This window comes from Oncorhynchus masou, chromosome 2, assembly GCF_036934945.1.
Source record: "Oncorhynchus masou masou isolate Uvic2021 chromosome 2, UVic_Omas_1.1, whole genome shotgun sequence".
Lineage (NCBI taxonomy): Eukaryota > Metazoa > Chordata > Actinopteri > Salmoniformes > Salmonidae > Oncorhynchus > Oncorhynchus masou.
The window spans coordinates 2888589-2912750 of NC_088213.1; the positions used below are offsets into that span (position 1 = coordinate 2888589).

A 24162-nucleotide genomic window follows, 5' to 3' on the forward strand; every position below is an offset into this window, starting at 1 on the left:
TGTTATCTCCCCAGCCCAGAGGACGGTACTGTAGAGGTTTAAACTAATGTTATCTCCCAGCCCAGCGGACTGTACTGTAGAGGTTTAAACTAATGTTATCTCCCCAGCCCAGAGGACTGTACTGTAGAGGTTTAAACTAATGTTATCTCCCCAGCCCAGCGGACTGTACTGTAGAGGTTTAAACTAATGTTATCTCCCCAGCCCAGAGGACTGTACTGTAGAGGTTTAAACTAATGTTATCTCCCCAGCCCAGAGGACTGTACTGTAGAGGTTTAAACTAATGTTATCTCCCCAGCCCAGAGGACGGTACTGTAGAGGTTTAAACTAATGTTATCTCCCCAGCCCAGAGGACTGTACTGTAGAGGTTTAAACTAATGTTATCTCCCCAGCCCAGAGGACTGTAATGTTGATATGGACAAGCCCGTCCTCAGGAAGTTTCAGTAAGTACGGTTATGGAGCGTTATGTTGCATGATGGGAGGTGGCCGACCTGCTTTGGAGCCTGCTGCTTTCTGGGAGATGGGGGTCGTGTGTGTTCCAAATGGCACCCTATTCCCTATATAGTGGTACTACTATAGACCAGAGCCCTATTCCCTATATAGTGGTACTACTATAGACCAGAGCCCTATTCCCTATATAGTGGTACTACTATAGACCAGAGCCCTATTCCCTATATAGTGGTACTACTATAGACCAGAGCCCTATTCCCTATATAGTGGTACTACTATAGACCAGAGCCCTATTCCCTATATAGTGGTACTACTATAGACCAGAGCCCTATTCCCTATATAGTGGCACTACTATAGACCAGAGCCCTATTCCCTATATAGTGGTACTACTATAGACCAGAGTCCTATTCCCTATATAGTGGTACTACTATAGACCAGAGCCCTATTCCCTATATAGTGGTACTACTATAGACCAGAGCCCTATTCCCTATATAGTGCACTACTATAGACCAGAGCCCTATTCCCTATATAGTGGTACTACTATAGACCAGAGCCCTATTCCCTATATAGTGCACTACTATAGACCAGAGCCCTATTCCCTATATAGTGGTACTACTATAGACCAGAGCCCTTTTCCCTATATAGTGGTACTACTATAGACCAGAGCTCTATTCCCTATATAGTGCACTACTATAGACCAGAGCCCTATTCCCTATATAGTGGTACTACTATAGACCAGAGCCCTATTCCCTATATATTGGTACTACTATAGACCAGAGCCCTTTTCCCTATATAGTGGTACTACTATAGACTAGAGCTCTATTCCCTATATAGTGCACTACTATAGACCAGAGCCCTATTCCCTATATAGTGGTACTACTATAGACCAGAGCCCTATTCCCTATATAGTGGTACTACTTTAGACCAGAGCCCTATTCCCTATATAGTGCACTACTATAGACCAGAGCCCTATTCCCTATATAGTGGTACTACTACAGACCAGAGCCCTATTCCCTATATAGTACACTACTATAGACCAGAATCCTATTCCCTATATAGTACACTACTATAGACCACAGCCCTATTCCCTATATAGTGGTACTACTTTAGACCAGAGCCCTATTCCTTATATAGTACACTACTATAGACCAGAGCCCTATTCCCTATATAGTGGTACTACTATAGACCAGAGCCCTATTCCCTATATAGTGGTACTACTACAGACCACAGCCCTATTCCCTATATAGTGGTACTACTACAGACCAGAGCACTATTCCCTATATAGTGGTACTACTATAGACCAGAGCCCTATTCCCTATATAGTGGTACTACGATAGACCAGAACCCTCTTCCCTATATAGTGGTACTACTATAGACCAGAGCCCTATTCCCTATATAGTGGTACTACTACAGACCAGAGCCCTATTCCCTATATAGTGGTACTACTATAGACCAGATCCCTATTCCCTATATAGTGGTACTACTATAGACCAGAGCCCTATTCCCTATATAGTGTTACTACTATAGACCAGAGCCCTATTCCCTATATAGTGTTACTACTATAGACCAGAGCCCTATTCCCTATATAGTGGTACTACTATAGACCAGAGCCCTATTCCCTATATAGTGGTACTACTATAGACCAGAGCCAATAGGGTGCCAATTGAGACGAAGCCTGGGTGTAATGGTGTGTTGGCGTCCATTTTGAAATGGTGTTTTGATATTAACGGTGTGGTGTGGGGTCTGCGGTTTATGATTTAATTAAAGTCGGGTTCAACCAATCAATTTAACAGGGTTTTAATCATGAACATTGATTGACAGGTTTAAGACACAGACGGAGCAGAATGAAGCTAAAGGGAAACGTCATGCTCAACATGCTAGAGTAGCTAATGCTAATCCCAGAACACCATTTCCCACCACCATGCTAGAGTAGCTAATGCTAATCCCGGAACACCATTTTCCACCACCATTAGCTAGAGTAGCTAATGCTAATCCCGGAACACCATTTTCCACCTCTAGCATGGTGTTCCTGGATTAGCATTAGCTACTCTAGCATGGTGTTCCTGGATTAGCATTAGCTACTCGAGCAAGGTGTTCCTGGATTAGCATTAGCTACTCTAGCATGGTGTTCCTGGATTAGCATTAGCTACACTAGCATGGTGGTGGAAATGGTGTTTCATAAAGAAAGTACAAATAATACAAACAGGGGATACCAGGCTATAGCCGGCTGCATTAGCATTAGCAGCCTCAATGAGTGTTTTATGTACGAACCGGTCCACAGGGGATACCAGGCTATAGCCGGCTGCATTACAGTCCCTTTGGACGGTAAAATGAAACGACTCAATACTTAACTCAGGAGATTAAAGCAGTAAATCTGAGTGATGTATCGCAGTGATCCAGGGGGCCTGTTTTATCTGGAGTAGCTGCCCGCCCCTGCTGAGCCCTCGCCTGGGGAGGGAGGGAGAGTGTGGTGGTTGGCTTGGCTTCCGTCGCTGGCTAGGACCTTGCCATCTGAGAGCGTGGGGCAGCGTATCTGTGGCAGGGGCCGAGGAATGTAATGGCTATCACATCCATGCTGCAGGGTATGGTATCTGTTCTGGGGAATGAACATCAAATTATTTTGGTTATAAATGATATGTGTGGATTTCTCGACTATAATCAGTTTGTCTGGTTCAGCGCCTGTGGGTTTTCTCTCTCTCTCTCTTCTAATCTGTCTGATCTAATCTATTGTTTTGTTGCTGTGATCCTGGGTGATTTTGGTTTGTCACGCTTTGCCCCGTAATGGTGTTGTCGTCGTCCCTCCCTCAGTCACCTCCAGTTACCTCTGTGTTCCTGTAGAGGCACCTTCCTCCGCAACCTGGCCGCCACCCAGTGGGAGAAGACGAGTAGGAGCCAACACGAGAAGCTCCAGGATAGGCTGTCCCAGGATGACCCCATAGCCACGTCCCCCAGGGCAGAGGAGGAGACCTCCTCACCTGCAGACAGCAGCCCCAGTACACCCACTGAAGGTACAGTACCCTAACCCTGCCGTACCCTCGTACTCTAGCCCAAATACCCCAGCTGAAACCTACCCCTACCCTACCCCCAGGTACAGTACCCTAACCCTGCCATACCCTCGTACTCCAGCCCAAATACCCCAGCTGAAACCTACCCCGTACCCTACCCCCAGGTACAGTACCCTAACCCTGCCGTACCCTGTTGTCCAGCCCAAATAACCCAGCTGAAACCTACCCCTACCCTACCCCCAGGTACAGTACCCCCTAACAGTACCCCAGGCCCTCGTTGAGCCGTCCTAATTGTTAGTGACATGCACGTGGTGCTCGGCGTGGTCGCCAAGCGCTTTCGTCATCACAACACCCTCAGAATGAGGAAGTGTTGTCGGGAGTCAGAGGAGGCTGATCCGCGCTCCTTCTCCAGTCAGATTGGACAGTACCAGGCCCTGCACTGGCAGACTGGGGCAGGACGTTACCTAACAAAGCCTCAACTCACGCTGGGAAGGTTCCAGAGTTTCTCATTAGAGACCTGGAATAGAGGAGGAATAGTTACCGAGGAGGAATAGACCCGGAATAGTTACTGAGGAGTAGAAGACCTGGAATAGTTACTGAGGAGGAGTAGACCTGGAATAGTTACTGAGGAGTAGAAGACCTGGAATAGTTACTGAGGAGGAGTAGACCTGGAATAGTTACTGAGGAGGAGTAGACCTGGAATAGTTACTGAGGAGGAGTAGACCTGGAATAGTTACTGAGGAGGAGTAGACCTGGAATAGTTACTGAGGAGGAGTAGACCTGGAATAGTTACTGAGGAGGAGTAGACCTGGTATAGTTACTGAGGAGTAGAAGACCTGGAATAGTTACTGAGGAGGAGTAGACCTGGAATAGTTACTGAGGAGGAGTAGACCTGGAATAGTTACTGAGGAGTAGAAGACCTGGAATAGTTACTGAGGAGGAGTAGACCTGGAATAGTTACTGAGGAGGAGTAGACCTGGAATAGTTACTGAGGAGGAGTAGACCTGGAATAGTTACTGAGGAGGAGTAGACCTGGAATAGTTACTGAGGAGGAGTAGACCTGGAATAGTTACTGAGGAGGAGTAGACCTGGAATAGTTACTGAGGAGTAGAAGACCTGGAATAGTTACTGAGGAGGAGTAGACCTGGAATAGTTACTGAGGAGGAGTAGACCTGGAATAGTAACAGTTACTGAGGAGGAGTAGACCTGGAATAGTTACTGAGGAGGAGTAGACCTGGAATAGTTACTGAGGAGGAGTAGACCTGGAATAGTTACTGAGGAGGAGTAGACCTGGAATAGTTACTGAGGAGGAGTAGACCTGGAATAGTTACTGAGGAGGAGTAGACCTGGAATAGTTACTGAGGAGTAGAAGACCTGGAATAGTTACTGAGGAGGAGTAGACCTGGAATAGTTACTGAGGAGGAGTAGACCTGGAATAGTTACTGAGGAGGAGTAGACCTGGAATAGTTACTGAGGAGGAGTAGACCTGGAATAGTTACTGAGGAGGAGTAGACCTGGAATAGTTACTGAGGAGGAGTAGACCTGGAATAGTTACTGAGGAGGAGTAGACCTGGAATAGTTACTGAGGAGGAGTAGACCTGGAATAGTTACTGAGGAGGAGTAGACCCGGAATAGTTACTGAGGAGGAATAGACCTGGAATAGTTACTGAGGAGTAGAATACCTGGAATAGTAACAGTTACTGAGGAGGAATAGACCTGGAATAGTTACTGAGGAGGAATAGACCTGGAACAGTAACAGTTACTGAGGAGGAGTAGACCTGGAATAGTTACTGAGGAGGAATAGACCTGGAATAGTAACAGTTACTCTACAAGGCAGTTAACCCACTGTTCCCCTGAACAAGGCAGTTAACCCACTGTTCCCCTGAACGAGGCAGTTGACCCACTGTTCCCCTGAACGAGGCAGTTAACCCACTGTTCCCCTGAACGAGGCAGTTGACCCACTGTTCCCCTGAACGAGGCAGTTAACCCACTGTTCCCCTGAACGCAGTTAACCCAGTTGACCCACTGTTCCCCTGAACGAGGCAGTTGACCCACTGTTCCCCTGAACGAGGCAGTTGACCCACTGTTCCCTGAACGAGGCAGTTGACCCACTGTTCCCCTGAACGAGGCAGTTGACCCACTGTTCCCCTGAACGAGGCAGTTGACCCACTGTTCCCCTGAACGAGGCAGTTGACCCACTGTTCCCCTGAACGAGGCAGTTGACCCACTGTTCCCCTGAACGAGGCAGTTAACCCACTGTTCCCTGAACGAGGCAGTTAACCCACTGTTCCCCTGAACAAGGCAGTTAACCCACTGTTCCCCTGAACAAGGCAGTTAACCCACTGTTCCCCTGAACAAGGCAGTTAACCCACTGTTCCCCTGAACAAGGCAGTTGACCCACTGTTCCCCTGAACAAGGCAGTTGACCCACTGTTCCCCTGAACAAGGCAGTTGACCCACTGTTCCCCTGAACAAGGCAGTTGACCCACTGTTCCCCTGAACAAGGCAGTTGACCCACTGTTCCCCTGAACAAGGCAGTTGACCCACTGTTCCCCTGAACAAGGCAGTTGACCCACTGTTCCCCTGAACAAGGCAGTTGACCCACTGTTCCCCTGAACAAGGCAGTTGACCCACTGTTCCCCTGAACAAGGCAGTTGACCCACTGTTCCCCTGAACAAGGCAGTTGACCCACTGTTCCCCTTGAACAAGGCAGTTGACCCACTGTTCCCCTTGAACAAGGCAGTTGACCCACTGTTCCCCTTGAACAAGGCAGTTGACCCACTGTTCCCCCTGAACAAGGCAGTTGACCCACTGTTCCCCCTGAACAAGGCAGTTGACCCACTGTTCCCCCTGAACAAGGCAGTTGACCCACTGTTCCCCTGAACAAGGCAGTTGACCCACTGTTCCCCTGAACAAGGCAGTTGACCCACTGTTCCCCTGAACAAGGCAGTTGACCCACTGTTCCCCTGAACAAGGCAGTTGACCCACTGTTCCTAGGCCGTCTTTGAAAATAAGAATTTGTTCTTAACTGACTTGCCTAGTTAAATAAAGGTTAAAAAAATATATCTATATATGTATATATTTATAGATATCTCTACTGCTATGTGTGTGAATATGATGATCGTAACATGCAGCTGTCCTTCCCCTCCTGTCCTGTAGGTGTCAGTGTCCAACAGAAACACCTCTCCAACGACAAGAAGTCCATGCTGAACATGCTCTACGCCAATAACTCCTCAGGGTCTTCAGGGGACCGGCCGTCAGGCACCAACCCCGACCCCAACCTCGACCCCGAGGAGAGCCTCTCCGGAGAGCCAGAGGACCACAGAGGGCTGGGCAGGGCTGGTAGCAGTGTGAAGGAACGTCTATCTAGCCTCAAGGTAGGAATTCATTAGTGTCTTTTTTTAATCAATGTTCTGACTTTATTGAACAGAGAGAGGAAGACAGTGGGGAAGATACAGAGAGGTTGTGTCAAGGTTGTCTGGCTACCCAAACTCCTTGCTCAGACAAATGCAAGGCCACGCCCACGGACGTTAGATACTTATCTGCAATGAGTCTGGATCCAAGTACCTCCCCGACCAATTTCTGGAACGTGAACAAATTCAAACTGTTCTGATTGGTCCTAGAAACCAATGGGTTGCCAGAGCCAGAACACATGTGAGTAAAGCAGCGTTTTGAAAATGGTCGTTCTTTTTGATACTCTGATTGGTTAGAGATCATCCAATCACTGATGACTTTGTTTTGTACAACACCCCTTTTTATTGTTTCTTTTATTACATTTTTTTTTTGTATTTTTTTTCCAAAGTTTATCCCCAAAATCCCTCGTTTCCGATTGGTAGTTAGTCTTGTCTCATCGCTGCAACTCCCATACGGACACAACCCAACCAGGCCGCACTGCTTCTTGACACAATGCCCACTTAACGCGGAAGCCAGCCGCACCAATGTGTCAGAGGAAACAACCGTACACCTGGCGACCTGGTCAGCGTGCACTACGCCCAGCCCGCCACAGGAGGCGCTAGAGCCGACCAAACCCTTAAACTGGCTGGGACTGGTACACCACCCTAGGTAGAGTAATGAGGCCTGACACTGTGGCTGGGACTGGTACACCACCCTAGGTAGAGGATACATGACACTGTGGCTGGGACTGGTACACCACCCTAGGTAGAGTAACAAGGCCTGACACTGTGGCTGGGACTGGTACACCACCCTAGGTAGAGGATACATGACACTGTGGCTGGGACTGGTACACCACCCTAGGTAGAGGAGACATGACACTGTGGCTGGGACTGGTACACCACCCTAGGTAGAGTAACAAGGCCTGACACTGTGGCTGGGACTGGTACACCACCCTAGGTAGAGGAGGCCTGACACTGTGGCTGGGACTGGTACACCACCCTAGGTAGAGGAGACATGACACTGTGGCTGGGACTGGTACACCACCCTAGGTAGAGTAATGAGGCCTGACACTGTGGCTGGGACTGGTACACCACCCTAGGTAGAGGATACATGACACTGTGGCTGGGACTGGTACACCACCCTAGGTAGAGGAGACATGACACTGTGGCTGGGACTGGTACACCACCCTAGGTAGAGTAACAAGGCCTGACACTGTGGCTGGGACTGGTACACCACCCTAGGTAGGGTAGACATGAGGCCTGACACTGTGGCTGGGACTGATACACCACCCTAGGTAGAGTAACAAGGCCTGACACTGTGGCTGGGACTGGTACACCACCGTAGGTAGAGGAGGCCTGACACTGTGGCTGGGACTGGTACACCACCCTAGGTAGAGGAGACATGACACTGTGGTTGGGACTGGTACACCACCCTAGGTAGAGGAGACATGACACTGTGGCTGGGACTGGTACACCGCCCTGGGACTGGTACACCGCCCTGGGACTGGTACATTTACATTTACATTTAAGTCATTTAGCAGACGCTCTTATCCAGAGCGACTTACAAATTGGTGAATTCACCTTCTGACATCAGTGGAACAGCCACTTTACAATAGTGCATCTAAATCATTTAAGGGGGGTTGAGAAGGATTGCTTTATCCTATCCTAGGTATTCCTTGAAGAGGTGGGGTTTCAGGTGTCTCCGGAAGGTGGTGATTGACTCCGCTGTCCTGGCGTCGTGAGGGAGTTTGTTCCACCATTGGGGGGCCAGAGCAGCGAACAGTTTTGACTGGGCTGAGCGGGAACTGTACTTCCTCAGTGGTAGGGAGGCGAGCAGGCCAGAGGTGGATGAACACAGTGCCCTTGTTTGGGTGTATGGCCTGATCAGAGCCTGGAGGTACTGCCATGGTCTTATAGCGGATGCGAGCTTCAACTGGAAGCCAGTGGAGAGAGCGGAGGAGCGGGGTGACGTGAGAGAACTTGGGAAGGTTGAACACCAGACGGGCTGCGGCGTTCTGGATGAGTTGTAGGGGTTTAATGGCACAGGCAGGGAGCCCAGCCAACAGCGAGTTGCAGTAATCCAGACGGGAGATGACAAGTGCCTGGATTAGGACCTGCGCCGCTTCCTGTGTGAGGCAGGGGCGTACTCTGCGGATGTTGTAGAGCATGAACCTACAGGAACGGGCCACCGCCTTGATGTTAGTTGAGAACGGCAGGGTGTTGTCCAGGATCACGCCAAGGTTCTTAGCGCTCTGGGAAGAGGAAACAATGGAGTTGTCGACCGTGATGGCGAGATCATGGAACGGGCAGTCCTTCCCCGGGAGGAAGAGCAGCTCCGTCTTGCCGAGGTTCAGCTTGAGGTGGTGATCCGTCATCCACACTGATATGTCTGCCAGACATGCAGAGATGCGATTCGCCACCTGGTCATCAGAAGGGGGAAAGGAGAAGATTAATTGTGTGTCGTCTGCATAGCAATGATAGGAGAGACCATGTGAGGTTATGACAGAGCCAAGTGACTTGGTGTATAGCGAGAATAGGAGAGGGCCTAGAACAGAGCCCTGGGGGACACCAGTGGTGAGAGCGCGTGGCGAGGAGACAGATTCTCGCCACGCCACCTGGTAGGAGCGACCTGTCAGGTAGGACGCAATCCAAGCGTGGGCCGCACCGGAGATGCCCAACTCGGAGAGCGTGGAGAGGAGGATCTGATGGTTCACAGTGTCGAAGGCAGCCGATAGGTCTAGAAGGATGAGAGCAGAGGAGAGAGAGTTAGCTTTAGCAGTGCGGACGCCTCCGTGATACAGAGAAGAGCAGTCTCAGTTGAATGACTAGTCTTGAAACCTGACTGATTTGGATCAAGAAGGTCATTCTGAGAGAGATAGCGGGAGAGCTGGCCAAGGACGGCACATTCAAGAGTTTTGGAGAGAAAAGAAAGAAGGGATACTGGTCTGTAGTTGTTGACATCGGAGGGATCGAGTGTAGGTTTTTTCAGAAGGGGTGCAACTCTCGCTCTCTTGAAGACGGAAGGGACGTAGCCAGCGGTCAGGGATGAGTTGATGAGCGAGGTGAGGTAAGGGAGAAGGTCTCCGGAAATGGTCTGGAGAAGAGAGGAGGGGATAGGGTCAAGCGGGCAGGTTGTTGGTAGGCCGGCCGTCACAAGAAGCGAGATTTCATCTGGAGAGAGAGGGGAGAAAGAGGTCAGAGCACAGGGTAGGGCAGTGTGAGCAGAACCAGCGGTGTCGTTTGACTTAGCAAACGAGGATCGGATGTCGTCGACCTTCTTTTCAAAATGGTTGACGAAGTCATCTGCAGAGAGGGAGGAGGGGGAGGAGGATTCAGCAGGGAGGAGAAGGTGGCAAAGAGCTTTCTAGGGTTAGAGGCAGATGCTTGGAATTTAGAGTGGAAGAAAGTGGCTTTAGCAGCAGAGACAGAGGAAAATGTAGAGAGGAGGGAGTGAAAGGATGCCAGGTCCGCAGGGAGGCGAGTTTTCCTCCATTTCCGCTCGCTGCCCGGAGCACTGTTCTGTGAGCTCGCAATGAGTCGTCGAGCCACGGAGCGGGGAGGGAGGACCGAGCCGGCCTGGAGGATAGGGGACATAGAGAGTCAAAGGATGCAGAAAGGGAAGAGAGGAGGGTTGAGGAGGCAGAATCAGGAGATAGGTTGGAGAAGGTATGAGCAGAGGGAAGAGATGATAGGATGGAAGAGGAGAGAGTAGCGGGGGAGAGAGAGCGAAGGTTGGGACGGCGCGATACCATCCGAGTAGGGGCAGTGTGGGAAGTGTTGGATGAGAGCGAGAGGGAAAAGGATACAAGGTAGTGGTCGGAGACTTGGAGGGGAGTTGCAATGAGGTTAGTGGAAGAACAGCATCTAGTAAAGATGAGGTCGAGCGTATTGCCTGCCTTGTGAGTAGGGGGAAGGTGAGAGGGTGAGGTCAAAAGAGGAGAGGAGTGGAAAGAAGGAGGCAGAGAGGAATGAGTCAAAGGTAGACGTGGGGAGGTTAAAGTCGCCCAGGACTGTGAGAGGTGAGCCGTCCTCAGGAAAGGAGCTTATCAAGGCATCAAGCTCATTGATGAACTCTCCGAGGGAACCTGGAGGGCGATAAATGATAAGGATGTTAAGCTTGAAAGGGCTGGTAACTGTGACAGCATGGAATTCAAAGGAGGCGATAGACAGATGGGTAAGGGGAGAAAGAGAGAATGACCACTTGGGAGAGATGAGGATCCCGGTGCCACCACCCCGCTGACCAGAAGCTCTCGGGGTGTGCGAGAACACGTGGGCGGACGAAGAGAGAGCAGTAGGAGTAGCAGTGTTGTCTGTGGTGATCCATGTTTCCGTCAGTGCCAAGAAGTCGAGGGACTGGAGGGAGGCATAGGCTGAGATGAACTCTGCCTTGTTGGCCGCAGATCGGCAGTTCCAGAGGCTACCGGAGACCTGGAACTCCACGTGGGTCGTGCGCGCTGGGACCACCAGATTAGGGTGGCCGCGGCCACGCGGGTGCGGAGCGTTTGTATGGTCTGTGCAGAGAGGAGAGAACAGGGATAGATAGACACATAGTTGACAGGCTACAGAAGAGGCTACGCTAATGCAAAGGAGATTGGAATGACAAGTGGACTACACTTATCGAATGTTCAGAACGTTAAGCTTACGTAGCAAGAATCTTATTGACTAAAATGATTGAAATGATACAGTACTGCTGGAGTAGGCTAGCTGGCAGTGGCTACGTTGTTGACACTACACTAATCAAGTCGTTCCGTCGAGTGTAATAGTTTCTACAGTGCTGCTATTCGGGGGCTAGCTGGCTAGCTAGCAGTGTTGATTACGTAACGTTACGTTAAAAGAACGACAATAGCTGGCTAGCTAACCTAGAAAATTGCTCCAGACTACACAATTGTCTTAGATACAAAGACGGCTATGTAGCTAGCTAGCTACGATCAAACAAATCAAACCGTTGTACTGTAATGGTACACCGCCCTGGGACTGGTACACCGCCCTGGGACTGGTACACCGCCACTGGGACTGGTACACCGCCACTGGGACTGGTACACCGCCCTGGGACTGGTACACCGCCCTGGGACTGGTACACCGCCCTGGGACTGGTACACCGCCACTGGGACTGGTACACCGCCACTGGGACTGGTACACCGCCCTGGGACTGGTACACCGCCCTGGGACTGGTACACCGCCCTGGGACTGGTACACCGCCCTGGGACTGGTACACCACCCTGGGACTGGTACACCGCCCTGGGACTGGTACACCGCCCTGGGACTGGTACACCGCCCTGGGACTGGTACACCACCCTAGGTCTGGTACACCACCCTAGGTAGAGGAGGCCTGACACTGTGGCTGGGACTGGTACACCGCCCTGGGACTGGTACACCGCCCTGGGACTGGTACACCGCCCTGGGACTGGTACACCGCCCTGGGACTGGTACACCACCCTAGGCCACATGGTAGGGATTAGGTCCAGTCTTTCAGAATCCGTTAGTTGATGGGTGCTAGCTGGGGTCGATTTAATCGATAAATCAAAGTTTGTACTTTTTTAAATAAATGTTATAACAAATTATCGTTTTTCACTTCAAAATATGGTAAGTCTTTTCCATGCACACGAGACATGCTGACTGATCTATAGCAGAGTTAGAGATGAACACATGCTGGCTGATCTATAGCAGAGTTAGAGATGAACACATGCTGACTGATCTATAGCAGAGTTAGAGATGAACACATGCTGACTGATCTATAGCAGAGTTAGAGATGAACACATGCTGACTGATCTATAGCAGAGTTAGAGATGAACACATGCTGACTGATCTATAGCAGAGTTACACAGCTGAACACATGCTGACTGATCTATAGCAGAGTTAGAGATGAACACATGCTGACTGATCTATAGCAGAGTTAGAGATGAACACATGCTGACTGATCTATAGCAGAGTTAGAGATGAACACATGCTGACTGATCTACAGCAGAGTTACACAGCTGGACACATGCTGACTGATCTATAGCAGAGTTAGAGATGAACACATGCTGACTGATCTATAGCAGAGTTAGAGATGAACACATGCTGACTGATCTATAGCAGAGTTACACAGCTGAACACATGCTGACTGATCTATAGCAGAGTTACACAGCTGAACACATGCTGACTGATCTATAGCAGAGTTAGAGATGAACACACGCTGACTGATCTATAGCAGAGTTAGAGATGAACACATGCTGACTGATCTATAGCAGAGTTAGAGATGAACACATGCTGACTGATCTATAGCAGAGTTAGAGATGAACACATGCTGACTGATCTATAGCAGAGTTAGAGATGAACACATGCTGACTGATCTATAGCAGAGTTAGAGATGAACACATGCTGACTGATCTATAGCAGAGTTACACAGCTGAACACATGCAGACTGATCTATAGCAGAGTTAGCAGATGAACACATGCTGACTGATCTATAGCAGAGTTAGAGATGAACACATGCTGACTGATCTATAGCAGAGTTACACAGCTGAACACATGCTGACTGATCTATAGCAGAGTTAGAGATGAACACATGCTGACTGATCTATAGCCAGAGTTAGAGATGAACACATGCTGACTGATCTATAGCAGAGTTAGAGATGAACACATGCTGACTGATTTATAGCAGAGTTAGAGCTGAACACATGCTGACTGATCTATAGCAGAGTTAGAGCTGAACACATGCTGACTGATCTATAGCAGAGTTACACAGCTGAACACATGCTGACTGATCTATAGCAGAGTTAGAGATGAACACATGCTGACTGATTTATAGCAGAGTTAGAGCTGAACACATGCTGACTGATCTATAGCAGAGTTAGAGATGAACACATGCAGACTGATCTATAGCGGGGGAATTAAAAAGCAGCATTGTGTTTATTTGAATTGAAATGCATTACTGATCCGTTCCCCCAGGCCCAGCAGGCCCAGCCTCTACCCAGCGAGGACAGCAGCTCCAGGAGGGCAGAGCTGCAGGGTCTGGGTGGCAGTGCCCAGGCGGCGCGGGCCAGGCTGGCGGAGGAGCAGCAGCACAGGCGTATCCGTCCGCAGTACAGCATCGACGCAGAGACCCACTCCCGAAACCTGGAGAAACCCAGATGACCCCACTGGCCAGGGACAGACCGACGGACGCCTGGGACCAGCTCCGACCCAGCTCCAAAGCCCTGAAGATTAAAGACCTGGACTTCTCCGACCTCATGGAGGAGGAGGATATAGATGTCCTGGACATGGACGTCTTCGACGTGGGAGTTGGTCGGCCCGGTGGTGGTGGTGGCATCCCACCTCCTCCTCCACCTATTCCTGGACTAGGCTCCGTTCCTCCTCCTCCTCCTCCTCCTCCCGGGGCTCCCTTTATGAGTATGCCTCCTCCACCACCTCCCCCACCGGGTGGAGGTCTCTGCTCCCCTCCTCCACCTCCCCCCACCGGGTGGAGGTCTCTGCTCCCCTCCTCCACCACCTCCTCCTGGAGCTCCCCTTCCTCCTCCTCCTCCCAGACTCCAGACCCGGCCTTTGCCAAGAAGAGGAAGACGGTCAAGTTGTTCTGGAAGGAACTCAAACAGTCGGACAGTCCCAGGAAGTGTACATTCGGACGCGGGACGGTGTGGGCGTCGCTGGATAAGGTCACCGTGGATACGGCCAAGCTGGAACACCTGTTTGAGTCCAAGGCCAAGGAGCTACCCATGGCTCTAAAGGTGAGGCATCACATCAGCTCCGAAATCAGAAGATCAGATTCCATGTGTTTCTGTTGCTGTTTACACATGAAGGAAAAATATCAGATAATTGTCAAAAGATCTCAATTGGACTGTCTGTGTAAACCATGTTCAACTGTCTCAAGTATTTTAAACCAGGAATGAAGTACAATAAATATTAACAGTATTCTCTGTTGGAGAATTGACTGTGGTGAGTTGACTGTGGTGAGTTGACTGTGGTGAGTTGACTGGTGAGTTGACTGTGGTGAGTTGACTGTGGTGAGTTGACTGTGGTGAGTTGACTGTGGTGAGTTGACTGTGGTGAGTTGACTGTGGTGAGTTGACTGGGGAGAGTTGACTGGGGAGAGTTGACTGGAGAGTTGACTGGGGAGAGTTGACTGGGGAGAGTTGACTGGGGTGAGTTGACTGGGGTGAGTTGACTGGTGAGAGTTGACTGGTGAGAGTTGACTGGAGAGTTGACTGGTGAGAGTTGACTGGGGAGAGTTGACTGGAGAGTTGACTGGAGAGTTGACTGGGGTGAGTTGACTGGTGAGAGTTGACTGGGGTGAGTTGACTGGAGAGTTGACTGGAGAGTTGACTGGGGTGAGTTGACTGGTGAGAGTTGACTGGTGAGAGTTGACTGGGGTGAGTTGACTGGGGTGAGTTGACTGGTGAGAGTTGACTGGTGAGAGTTGACTGGAGAGTTGACTGGGGAGAGTTGACTGGGGGGAGTTGACTGGGGGGAGTTGACTGGGGGGAGTTGACTGGGGGAGTTGACTGGGGTGAGTTGACTGGGGTGAGTTGACTGGGGTGAGTTGACTGGGGTGAGTTGACTGGGGTGAGTTGGACTGGGGTGAGTTGACTGGGGTGAGTTGACTGGGGTGAGTTGACTGGGGTGAGAGTTGACTGTGGGGAGAGTTGACTGGGGTGAGTTGACTGGGGAGAGTTGACTGTGGGGAGAGTTGACTGTGGGGAGAGTTGACTGTGGGGAGAGTTGACTGTGGGGAGAGTTGACTGGGGTGAGTTGACTGGGGAGAGTTGACTGGGGTGAGTTGACTGGGGTGAGTTGACTGGGGTGAGTTGACTGGGGTGAGTTGACTGGGGTGAGTTGACTGGGGTGAGTTGACTGGGGTGAGTTGACTGGGGTGAGTTGACTGGGGTGAGTTGACTGGGGAGAGTTGACTGGGGAGAGTTGACTGGGGAGAGTTGACTGGGGAGAGTTGACTGGGGAGAGTTGACTGGGGAGAGTTGACTGGGGAGAGTTGACTGGGGAGAGTTGACTGGGGAGAGTTGACTGGGGAGAGTTGACTGGGGAGAGTTGACTGGGGAGAGTTGACTGGGGAGAGTCGACTGGGGAGAGTCGACTTGGGGAGAGTCGACTGGGGAGAGTCGACTGGGGAGAGTCGACTGGGGAGAGTCGACTGGGGAGAGTCGACTGGGGAGAGTCGACTGGGGAGAGTCGACTGGGAGAGTCGACTGGGGAGAGTCGACTGGGGAGAGTCGACTGGGGAGAGTCGACTGGTGAGTCGACTGGGGAGAGTCGACGGGTGAGTCGACGGGGAGAGTCGACGGGGAGAGTCGACGGGGAGAGTCGACGGGGGAGAGTCGACGGGGAGAGTCGACGGGGAGAGTCGACGGGGAGAGTCGACGGGGGAGAGTCGACTCTTTTCTATGTTGTTTGTCCCTGCAGAAAGGATCAGAAGTGAAGAAAGCAGAGATTCTGGTGTTGGACTCGAAGAGGAGTAACAGCATCAACATCGGCATGACCGTGCTACCAGCTGTCCACGTCATCAAGACCGCCATCCTCAACTTTGACGAGTTCGCCATCAACAAGGAGGGCATCGAGGTGATACTGTCTTTCTACCACCGGGCGGCGCTGTTGCCATTTAGAATCACTATTGAATAGGATCTGCAGGTGCTGTTTACACCAGGACCAGTGCACTCGGACGTCAGTGACCTGCGAAGGGCTCAGGAGGAGAAGTACACTATTTCTCTAGTGTGGTTGAATGAATGTTTACTGTCAACGATGTTTACCTGAACATCTCTCTGTTCCCACCTTCTTTTGTTTTATAACAACATGTCCACTACTCACCCTTTCTTAGTCCTCTGATTGTCCTTTCACTGTGGTACAAATCCACAGTCCATGTCTGTCTCTCTCTTCCCCCTATAGAAACACCATGCCTCCAGTCCTCTGTTCCAGTCATCCCCCTGTCTCTCTCTTCTCCCTCTAGAAACACCATGCCTCTAGTCCTCTGTTCCAGTCATCCCCCTGTCTCTCTCTTCCCCCTCTAGAAACACCATGCCTCTAGTCCTCTGTTCCAGTCATCCCCCGTCTCTCTCTTCCCCCTCTAGAAACACCATGCCTCTAGTCCTCTGTTCCAGACATCCCCCTGTCTCTCTCTTCCCCCTCTAGAAACACCATGCCTCCAGTCCTCTGTTCCAGTCATCCCCCTGTCTCTCTCTTCTCCCTCTAGAAACACCATGCCTCTAGTCCTCTGTTCCAGTCATCCCCCTGTCTCTCTCTTCCCCCTCTAGAAACACCATGCCTCTAGTCCTCTGTTCCAGTCATCCCCCTGTCTCTCTCTTCTCCCTCTAGAAACACCATGCCTCTAGTCCTCTGTTCCAGTCATCCCCCTGTCTCTCTCTTCCCCCTCTAGAAACACCATGCCTCCAGTCCTCTGTTCCAGTCATCCCCCTGTCTCTCTCTTCTCCCTCTAGAAACACCATGCCTCTAGTCCTCTGTTCCAGTCATCCCCCTGTCTCTCTCTTCCCCCTCTAGAAACACCATGCCTCCAGTCCTCTGTTCCAGTCATCCCCCTGTCTCTCTCTTCTCCCTCTAGAAACACCATGCCTCTAGTCCTCTGTTCCAGTCATCCCCTGTCTCTCTCTTCCCCTCTAGAAACACCATGCCTCCTCCTCTAACTCCAGTCATCCCCCTGTCTCTCTCTTCCCCCTCTAGAAACACCATGCCTCTAGTCCTCTGTTCCCATCATCCCCCTGTCTCTCTCTTCTCCCTCTAGAAACACCATGCCTCCAGTCCTCTGTTCCAGTCATCCCCCTGTCTCTCTCTTCTCCCTCTAGAAACACCATGCCTCCAGTCCTCTGTTCCAGTCATCCCCCTGTCTCTCTCTTCTCCCTCTAGAAACACCATGCCTCTAGTCCTCTGTTCCAGTCATCCCCCTGTCTCTCTCTTCTCCCTCTATAAACACCATGCCTCTAGTCCTCTGTTCCAGTCATCCCCCTGTCTCTCTCTTCCCCCTCTAGAAACACCATGCCTCCAGTCCTCTGTTCCCATCATCCCCCTGTCTCTCTCTTCCCCTCTAGAAACACCATGCCTCTAGTCCTCTGTTCCAGTCATCCCCCTGTCTCTCTCTTCCCCCTCTAGAAACACCATGCCTCCAGTCCTCTGTTCCCATCATCCCCCTGTCTCTCTCTTCCCCCTATAGAAACACCATGCCTCTAGTCCTCTGTTCCAGTCATCCCCCTGTCTCTCTCTTCTCCCTCTAGAAACACCATGCCTCCTCCTCTAACTCCAGTCATCCCCCTGTCTCTCTCTTCCCCCTCTAGAAACACCATGCCTCTAGTCCTCTGTTCCAGTCATCCCCTGTCTCTCTCTCTTCTCCCTCTAGAAACACCATGCCTCGTACTCTAACTCCAGTCATCCCCCTGTCTCTCTCTTCCCCCTCTAGAAACACCATGCCTCCTCCTCTAACTCCAGTCATCCCCCTGTCTCTCTCTTCCCCCTCTAGAAACACCATGCCTCCTCCTCTAACTCCAGTCCTCTGTTGTCTTGTAGAAAATCCTGACGATGACTCCATCTGAGGAGGAGAAGCAGAAGATCCAGGAGGCTCAGCTGGCCAACCCGGACGTCCCCCTGGGCTCAGCAGAACAGTTCCTCCTCACCCTGTCCTCCATCAGCGGCCTCAGCGCTCGGCTGCAGCTCTGGGCCTTCAAACTCAACTATGAGACCCTGGAGAAGGTAGGATTGGGGGGGGGGGTTCTAGCCTTGGAGGCAGTCTGTTCTGCTCTCATTATGGAATAGTCCTCGTGCCTCCTGCAGAAACTGGTCTAGGACCAGGCTAGTGTTCTGCTAGTCTCATTATGGACTAGTTCTCATGCAGAAACTGATCTAGGACCAGGCTAGTGTTCTGCTCGTCTCATTATGGATTAGTCCTCCTGCAGAAACTGATCTAGGACCAGGCTAGTGTTCTGCTCTCATTATGGAATAGTTCTCATGCAGAAACTGATCTAGGACCAGGCTAGTGTTCTGCTCGTCTCATTATGGAATAGTCCTCATGCAGAAACTGATCTAGGACCAGGCTAGTGTTCTGCTCGTCTCATTATGGAATAGTTCTCATACAGAAACAGATCTAGGACCAGGCTCGTGTTCTGCTCGTCTCTACACAGCTGTACATCATCTTCACGCTCTTCCTGTCGTCTGTCATCATGTGCTGTAGGAACCACGAGTATCCAACAGCTCCCCAGGGGAACAGCGTTAGTCAGTGTGTCAGACAGGCAGCTCAACAACAGCTGAATATTGTCCTCGTGGGTGATGGGTGGGATGAGGAGAGAGAATATCAACAGGCTGCCCAGGATCAGCAGATTCTGTTCTGACACACAGACACACAGACACACACAGACAGACACACAGACAGACACACAGACAGACACACAGACAGACACACAGACAGACACACAGACAGACACACAGACAGACACACAGACAGACACACAGACAGACACACAGACAGACACACAGACAGACACACAGACAGACACACAGACAGACAGACAGAGACACAGACAGACAGACACAGACAGACAGACAGACAAACAGACAGACAGGCACACAGACACACAGACACACAGACACACACACAGACAGACACACAGACAGACACACACAGACAGACAGACACACAGACAGACAGACACACAGACAGACAGACACACACACAGACAGACAGACAGACACACAGACAGACAGACAGACACACAGACAGACAGACAGACAGACAGACAGACAGACAGACAGACAGACAGACAGACAGACAGGCACACAGACACACAGACACACAGACACACAGACACACAGACAGACAGACAGACAGACAGACAGACAGACAGACACACACAGACAGACAGACAGACACACACAGACACAGACAGACACACACAGACACAGACAGACACACACACACACAGCTCAGTCTCTGCAGTGGCCTGTGACTCCTCACTGACTGCCTGTTTTAGCCTGTTTGATGCAGTTTGTTTCCTCCCTGAATGTCGTCCCTCTCTTCGTCTCTCTTCCTCCCTGAATGTCGTCTCTCTCTTCGTTTCTCTTCCTCCCTGAATGTCGTCTCTCTCTTCGTCTCTCTACAGGAGATAGCTGAGCCTCTCTTCCTCCCTGAATGTCGTCTCTCTCTTCGTCTCTCTTCCTCCCTGAATGTCGTCTCTCTCTTCGTTTCTCTTCCTCCCTGAATGTCGTCTCTCTCTTCGTCTCTCTACAGGAGATAGCTGAGCCTCTCTTCCTCCCTGAATGTCGTCTCTCTCTTCGTCTCTCTTCCTCCCTGAATGTCGTCTCTCTCTTCGTTTCTCTTCCTCCCTGAATGTCGTCTCTCTCTTCGTCTCTCTACAGGAGATAGCTGAGCCTCTCTTCCTCCCTGAATGTCGTCTCTCTCTTCGTCTCTCTTCCTCCCTGAATGTCGTCTCTCTTCGTCTCTCTTCCTCCCTGAATGTCGCTCTCTCTTCGTCTCTCTACAGGAGATAGCTGAGCCTCTCTTCCTCCCTGAATGTCGTCCCTCTCTTCGTCTCTTCCTCCCTGAATGTCGTCTCTCTCTTCCCCCCTGAATGTTGTCCTCTCTTCGTCTCTCTACAGGAGATAGCTGAGCCTCTCTTCCTCCCTGAATGTCGTCCCTCTCTTCGTCTCTCTTCCTCCCTGAATGTTGTCTCTCTCTTCCCCCCTGAATGTCGTCTCTCTCTTCGTCTCTCTACAGGAGATAGCTGAGCCTCTCTTCCTCCCTGAATGTCGTCCCTCTCTTCGTCTCTCTTCCTCCCTGAATGTCGTCTCTCTCTTCCCCCTGAATGTCGTCCCTCTCTTCGTCTCTCTACAGGAGATAGCTGAGCCTCTCTTCCTCCCTGAATGTCGTCCCTCTCTCTTCGTCTCTCTTCCTCCCTGAATGTCGTCTCTCTCTTCCCCCCTGAATGTCGTCTCTCTCTTCCTCCCTGAATGTTGTCCCTCTCTTCGACCTCTCTTCCTCCCTGAATGTCGTCTCTCTCTTCCCCCTGAATGTCGTCTCTCTCTTCGTCTCTGTACAGGAAATAGCGGAGCCTCTCTTCCCCCTGAATGTCGTCCCTCTCTTCGTCTCTCTTCCTCCCTGAATGTCGTCTCTCTCTTCGTCTCTGTACAGGAAATAGCGGAGCCTCTCTTCCTCCCTGAATGTCGTCTCTCTCTTCGTCTCTGTACAGGAGATAGCTGAGCCTCTCTTCCTCCCTGAATGTCGTCCCTCTCTTCGTCTCTCTTCCTCCCTGAATGTCGTCTCTCTCTTCGTCTCTGTACAGGAGATAGCGGAGCCTCTCTTCCCCCTGAATGTCGTCTCTCTCTTCGTCTCTCTTCCTCCCTGAATGCCGTCCCTCTCTTCCTCCCTGAATGCCGTCCCTCTCTTCCTCCCTGAATGTCGTCTCTCTCTTCGTCTCTGTACAGGAGATAGCGGAGCCTCTCTTCCCCTGAATATCGTCCCTCTCTTCGTCTCTCTTCCCCCTGAATGTCGTCCCTCTCTTCGTCTCTCTTCCTCCCTGAATGTCGTCCCTCTCTTCGTCTCTGTACAGGAGATAGCGGAGCCTCTCTTCCCCCTGAATGTCGTCCCTCTCTTCGTCTCTGTACAGGAGATAGCGGAGCCTCTCTTCCCCCTGAATGTCGTCCCTCTCTTCGTCTCTGTACAGGAGATAGCGGAGCCTCTCTTCCCCCTGAATGTCGTCCCTCTCTTCGTCTCTCTTCCCCCTGAATGTCGTCTCTCTCTTCGTCTCTCTTCCCCCTGAATGTCGTCCCTCTCTTCGTCTCTCTTCCCCCTGAATGTCGTCCCTCTCTTCGTCTCTCTTCCTCCCTGAATGTCGTCCCTCTCTTCGTCTCTCTACAGGAGATAGCGGAGCCTCTCTTCCCCCCCATGAATGTCGCTCTCTCTTCGTCTCTCTTCCTCCCTGAATGTCGTCTCTTTGTCTCTCTACAGGAGATAGCGGAGCCTCTCTTCGACCTGGGCCCTAGGCATGGAGCAGCTCGCCAAAAACAAAACCTTTAAGCGCATCCTAGCAACGATTTTGGCCATTGGAAACTTCCTCAACAGTACCAGTGTAAGTGTGTTCTTCCTGTCTGCGTCCCAAATAGAAACCCTGTTTCCTGTATAGGGCACTACTGTTGACCAGGGCCCATAGGGCTGTATAGGGCACTACTGTTGACCAGGGCCCATAGGGCTGTATAGGGCACTACTGTTGACCAGGGCCCATAGGGCACTACTGTTGACCAGGGCCCATAGGGCACTACTGTTGACCAGGGCCCATAGGGCACTACTGTTGACCAGGGCCCATAGGGCTGTATAGGGCACTACTGTTGACCAGGGCCCATAGGGCTGTATAGGGCACTACTGTTGACCAGGGCCCATAGGGCTGTATAGGGCACTACTGTCGACCAGGACCCATAGGGCACTACTGTAGACCAGGGCCCATAGGGCTGTATAGGGCACTACTGTCGACCAGGGCCCATAGGGCTGTATAGGGCACTACTGTTGACCAGGGCACATAGGGCTGTATAGGGCACTGCTGTTGACCAGGGCCCATAGGGCTGTATAGGGCACTACTGTTGACCAGGGCCCATAGGGCTGTATAGGGCACTACTGTTGACCAGGGCCCATAGGGCTGTATAGGGCACTACTGTTGACCAGGGCCCATAGGGCTGTATAGGGCACTACTGTCGACCAGGACCCATAGGGCACTACTGTAGACCAGGGCCCATAGGGCTGTATAGGGCACTACTGTTGACCAGGGCACATAGGGCTGTATAGGGCACTACTGTCGACCAGGACCCATAGGGCACTACTGTCGACCAGGGCCCATAGGGCTGTATAGGGCACTACTGTTGACCAGGGCCCATAGGGCTTTATAGGACACTACTGTTGACCAGGGCCCATAGGGCTGTATAGGGCACTACTGTTGACCAGGGCCCATAGGGCTGTATAGGGCACTACTGTTGACCAGGGCCCATAGGGCTGTATAGGGCACTACTGTTGACCAGGGCCCATAGGGCACTACTGTTGACCAGGGCCCATAGGGCTGTATAGGGCACTACTGTTGACCAGGGCCCATAGGGCTGTATAGGGCACTACTGTTGACCAGGGCCCATAGGGCTGTATAGGGCACTACTGTTGACCAGGGCCCATAGGGCTGTATAGGGCACTACTGTTGACCAGGGCCCATAGGGCTGTATAGGGCACTACTGTTGACCAGGGCCCATAGGGCTGTATAGGGCACTACTGTTGACCAGGGCCCATAGGGCACTACTGTTGACCAGGGCCCATAGGGCTGTATAGGGCACTACTGTTGACCAGGACCCATAGGGCTGTATAGGGCACTACTGTTGACCAGGGCCCATAGGGCTGTATAGGGCACTACTGTTGACCAGGGCCCATATGGCTGTATAGGGCACTACTGTTGACCAGGGCCCATAGTGCTGTATAGGGCACTACTGTTGACCAGGGCCCATAGGGCTGTATAGGGCACTACTGTTGACCAGGGCCCATAGGGCTGTATAGAGCATTAGGACTGTAAAGGCCCTGTATCGTACAACAATGTAAAAAGTATCACCTCAAGTGGACTAGCAGCGTGTATGAACCCGCCCACCTGAGGAGCTGTCCTTTTCAGACATCTACTTCCTGTGTTTGGGGGGGGGTGTAAAAACATCTACTTCCTGTGTTTGGGGGGGTGTAAAAACATCTACTTCCTGTTTTTGAGGGGGGGTGTAAAAACATCTACTTCCTGTTTTTGAGGGGGGGTGTAAAAACATCTACTTCCTGTTTTTGAGGGGGGGGGTGTAAAAACATCTACTTCCTGTTTTTGAGGGGGAGGGGGGTGCAGATAGAAGCTCTTTAACAGTCTCTCGGGTCCCAGCTTTGGGACACCTGGTGTATTTATGCAAATGAGGCACAAATTATTTTCTTTATTTCAACACAAAATATACAAAAATATACCTGATACAATAAAATGTATATATGAGCATCTTTAAAAAAAATCTTATATTTGACTATAAATTCAATACCTCAATTCCCACCGAAATCCCTCAACTCCATTCAGTATGTGTCTGGACCAATTTTAATATTTGATTTGCTTATAATTCCGTCAATATCTGTTGGATTGTAAACATTGTAAAGGTTTGGAGATTCTTCATCCAACTGTTGCCTTTATTTGAATAGTTTTTAAACCCTTTTGTTTTAACCGATTTCAGTGACTGAAGGGATTAGATTGAACCAACTGATAGGTGAACCACGTGCTGTCTGGAGCAGAGAGCTGAATGTCTTGGTACTCATCACCTGTATGGCTTCACAAGGACTAGGAGTTGGTTCAGCTGATG

The 24162-nt window shown here is 51.0% G+C and overlaps 1 protein-coding gene across 1 annotated transcript in view; it reads left to right on the forward strand.

The window, feature by feature from the left end:
• Positions 1 to 24162, forward strand: part of LOC135552141 (FH1/FH2 domain-containing protein 1-like) — a 186217-nt gene that overhangs the window by 142862 nt on the left and 19193 nt on the right. The window contains 9 exon segments of the mRNA XM_064983581.1: positions 390 to 440; positions 3286 to 3455; positions 6611 to 6828; positions 13774 to 13951; positions 13954 to 14549; positions 16237 to 16392; positions 18343 to 18525; positions 21773 to 21799; positions 21801 to 21893. Of these exon segments, the coding sequence (XP_064839653.1) occupies positions 390 to 440; positions 3286 to 3455; positions 6611 to 6828; positions 13774 to 13951; positions 13954 to 14549; positions 16237 to 16392; positions 18343 to 18525; positions 21773 to 21799; positions 21801 to 21893 (1672 nt within the window).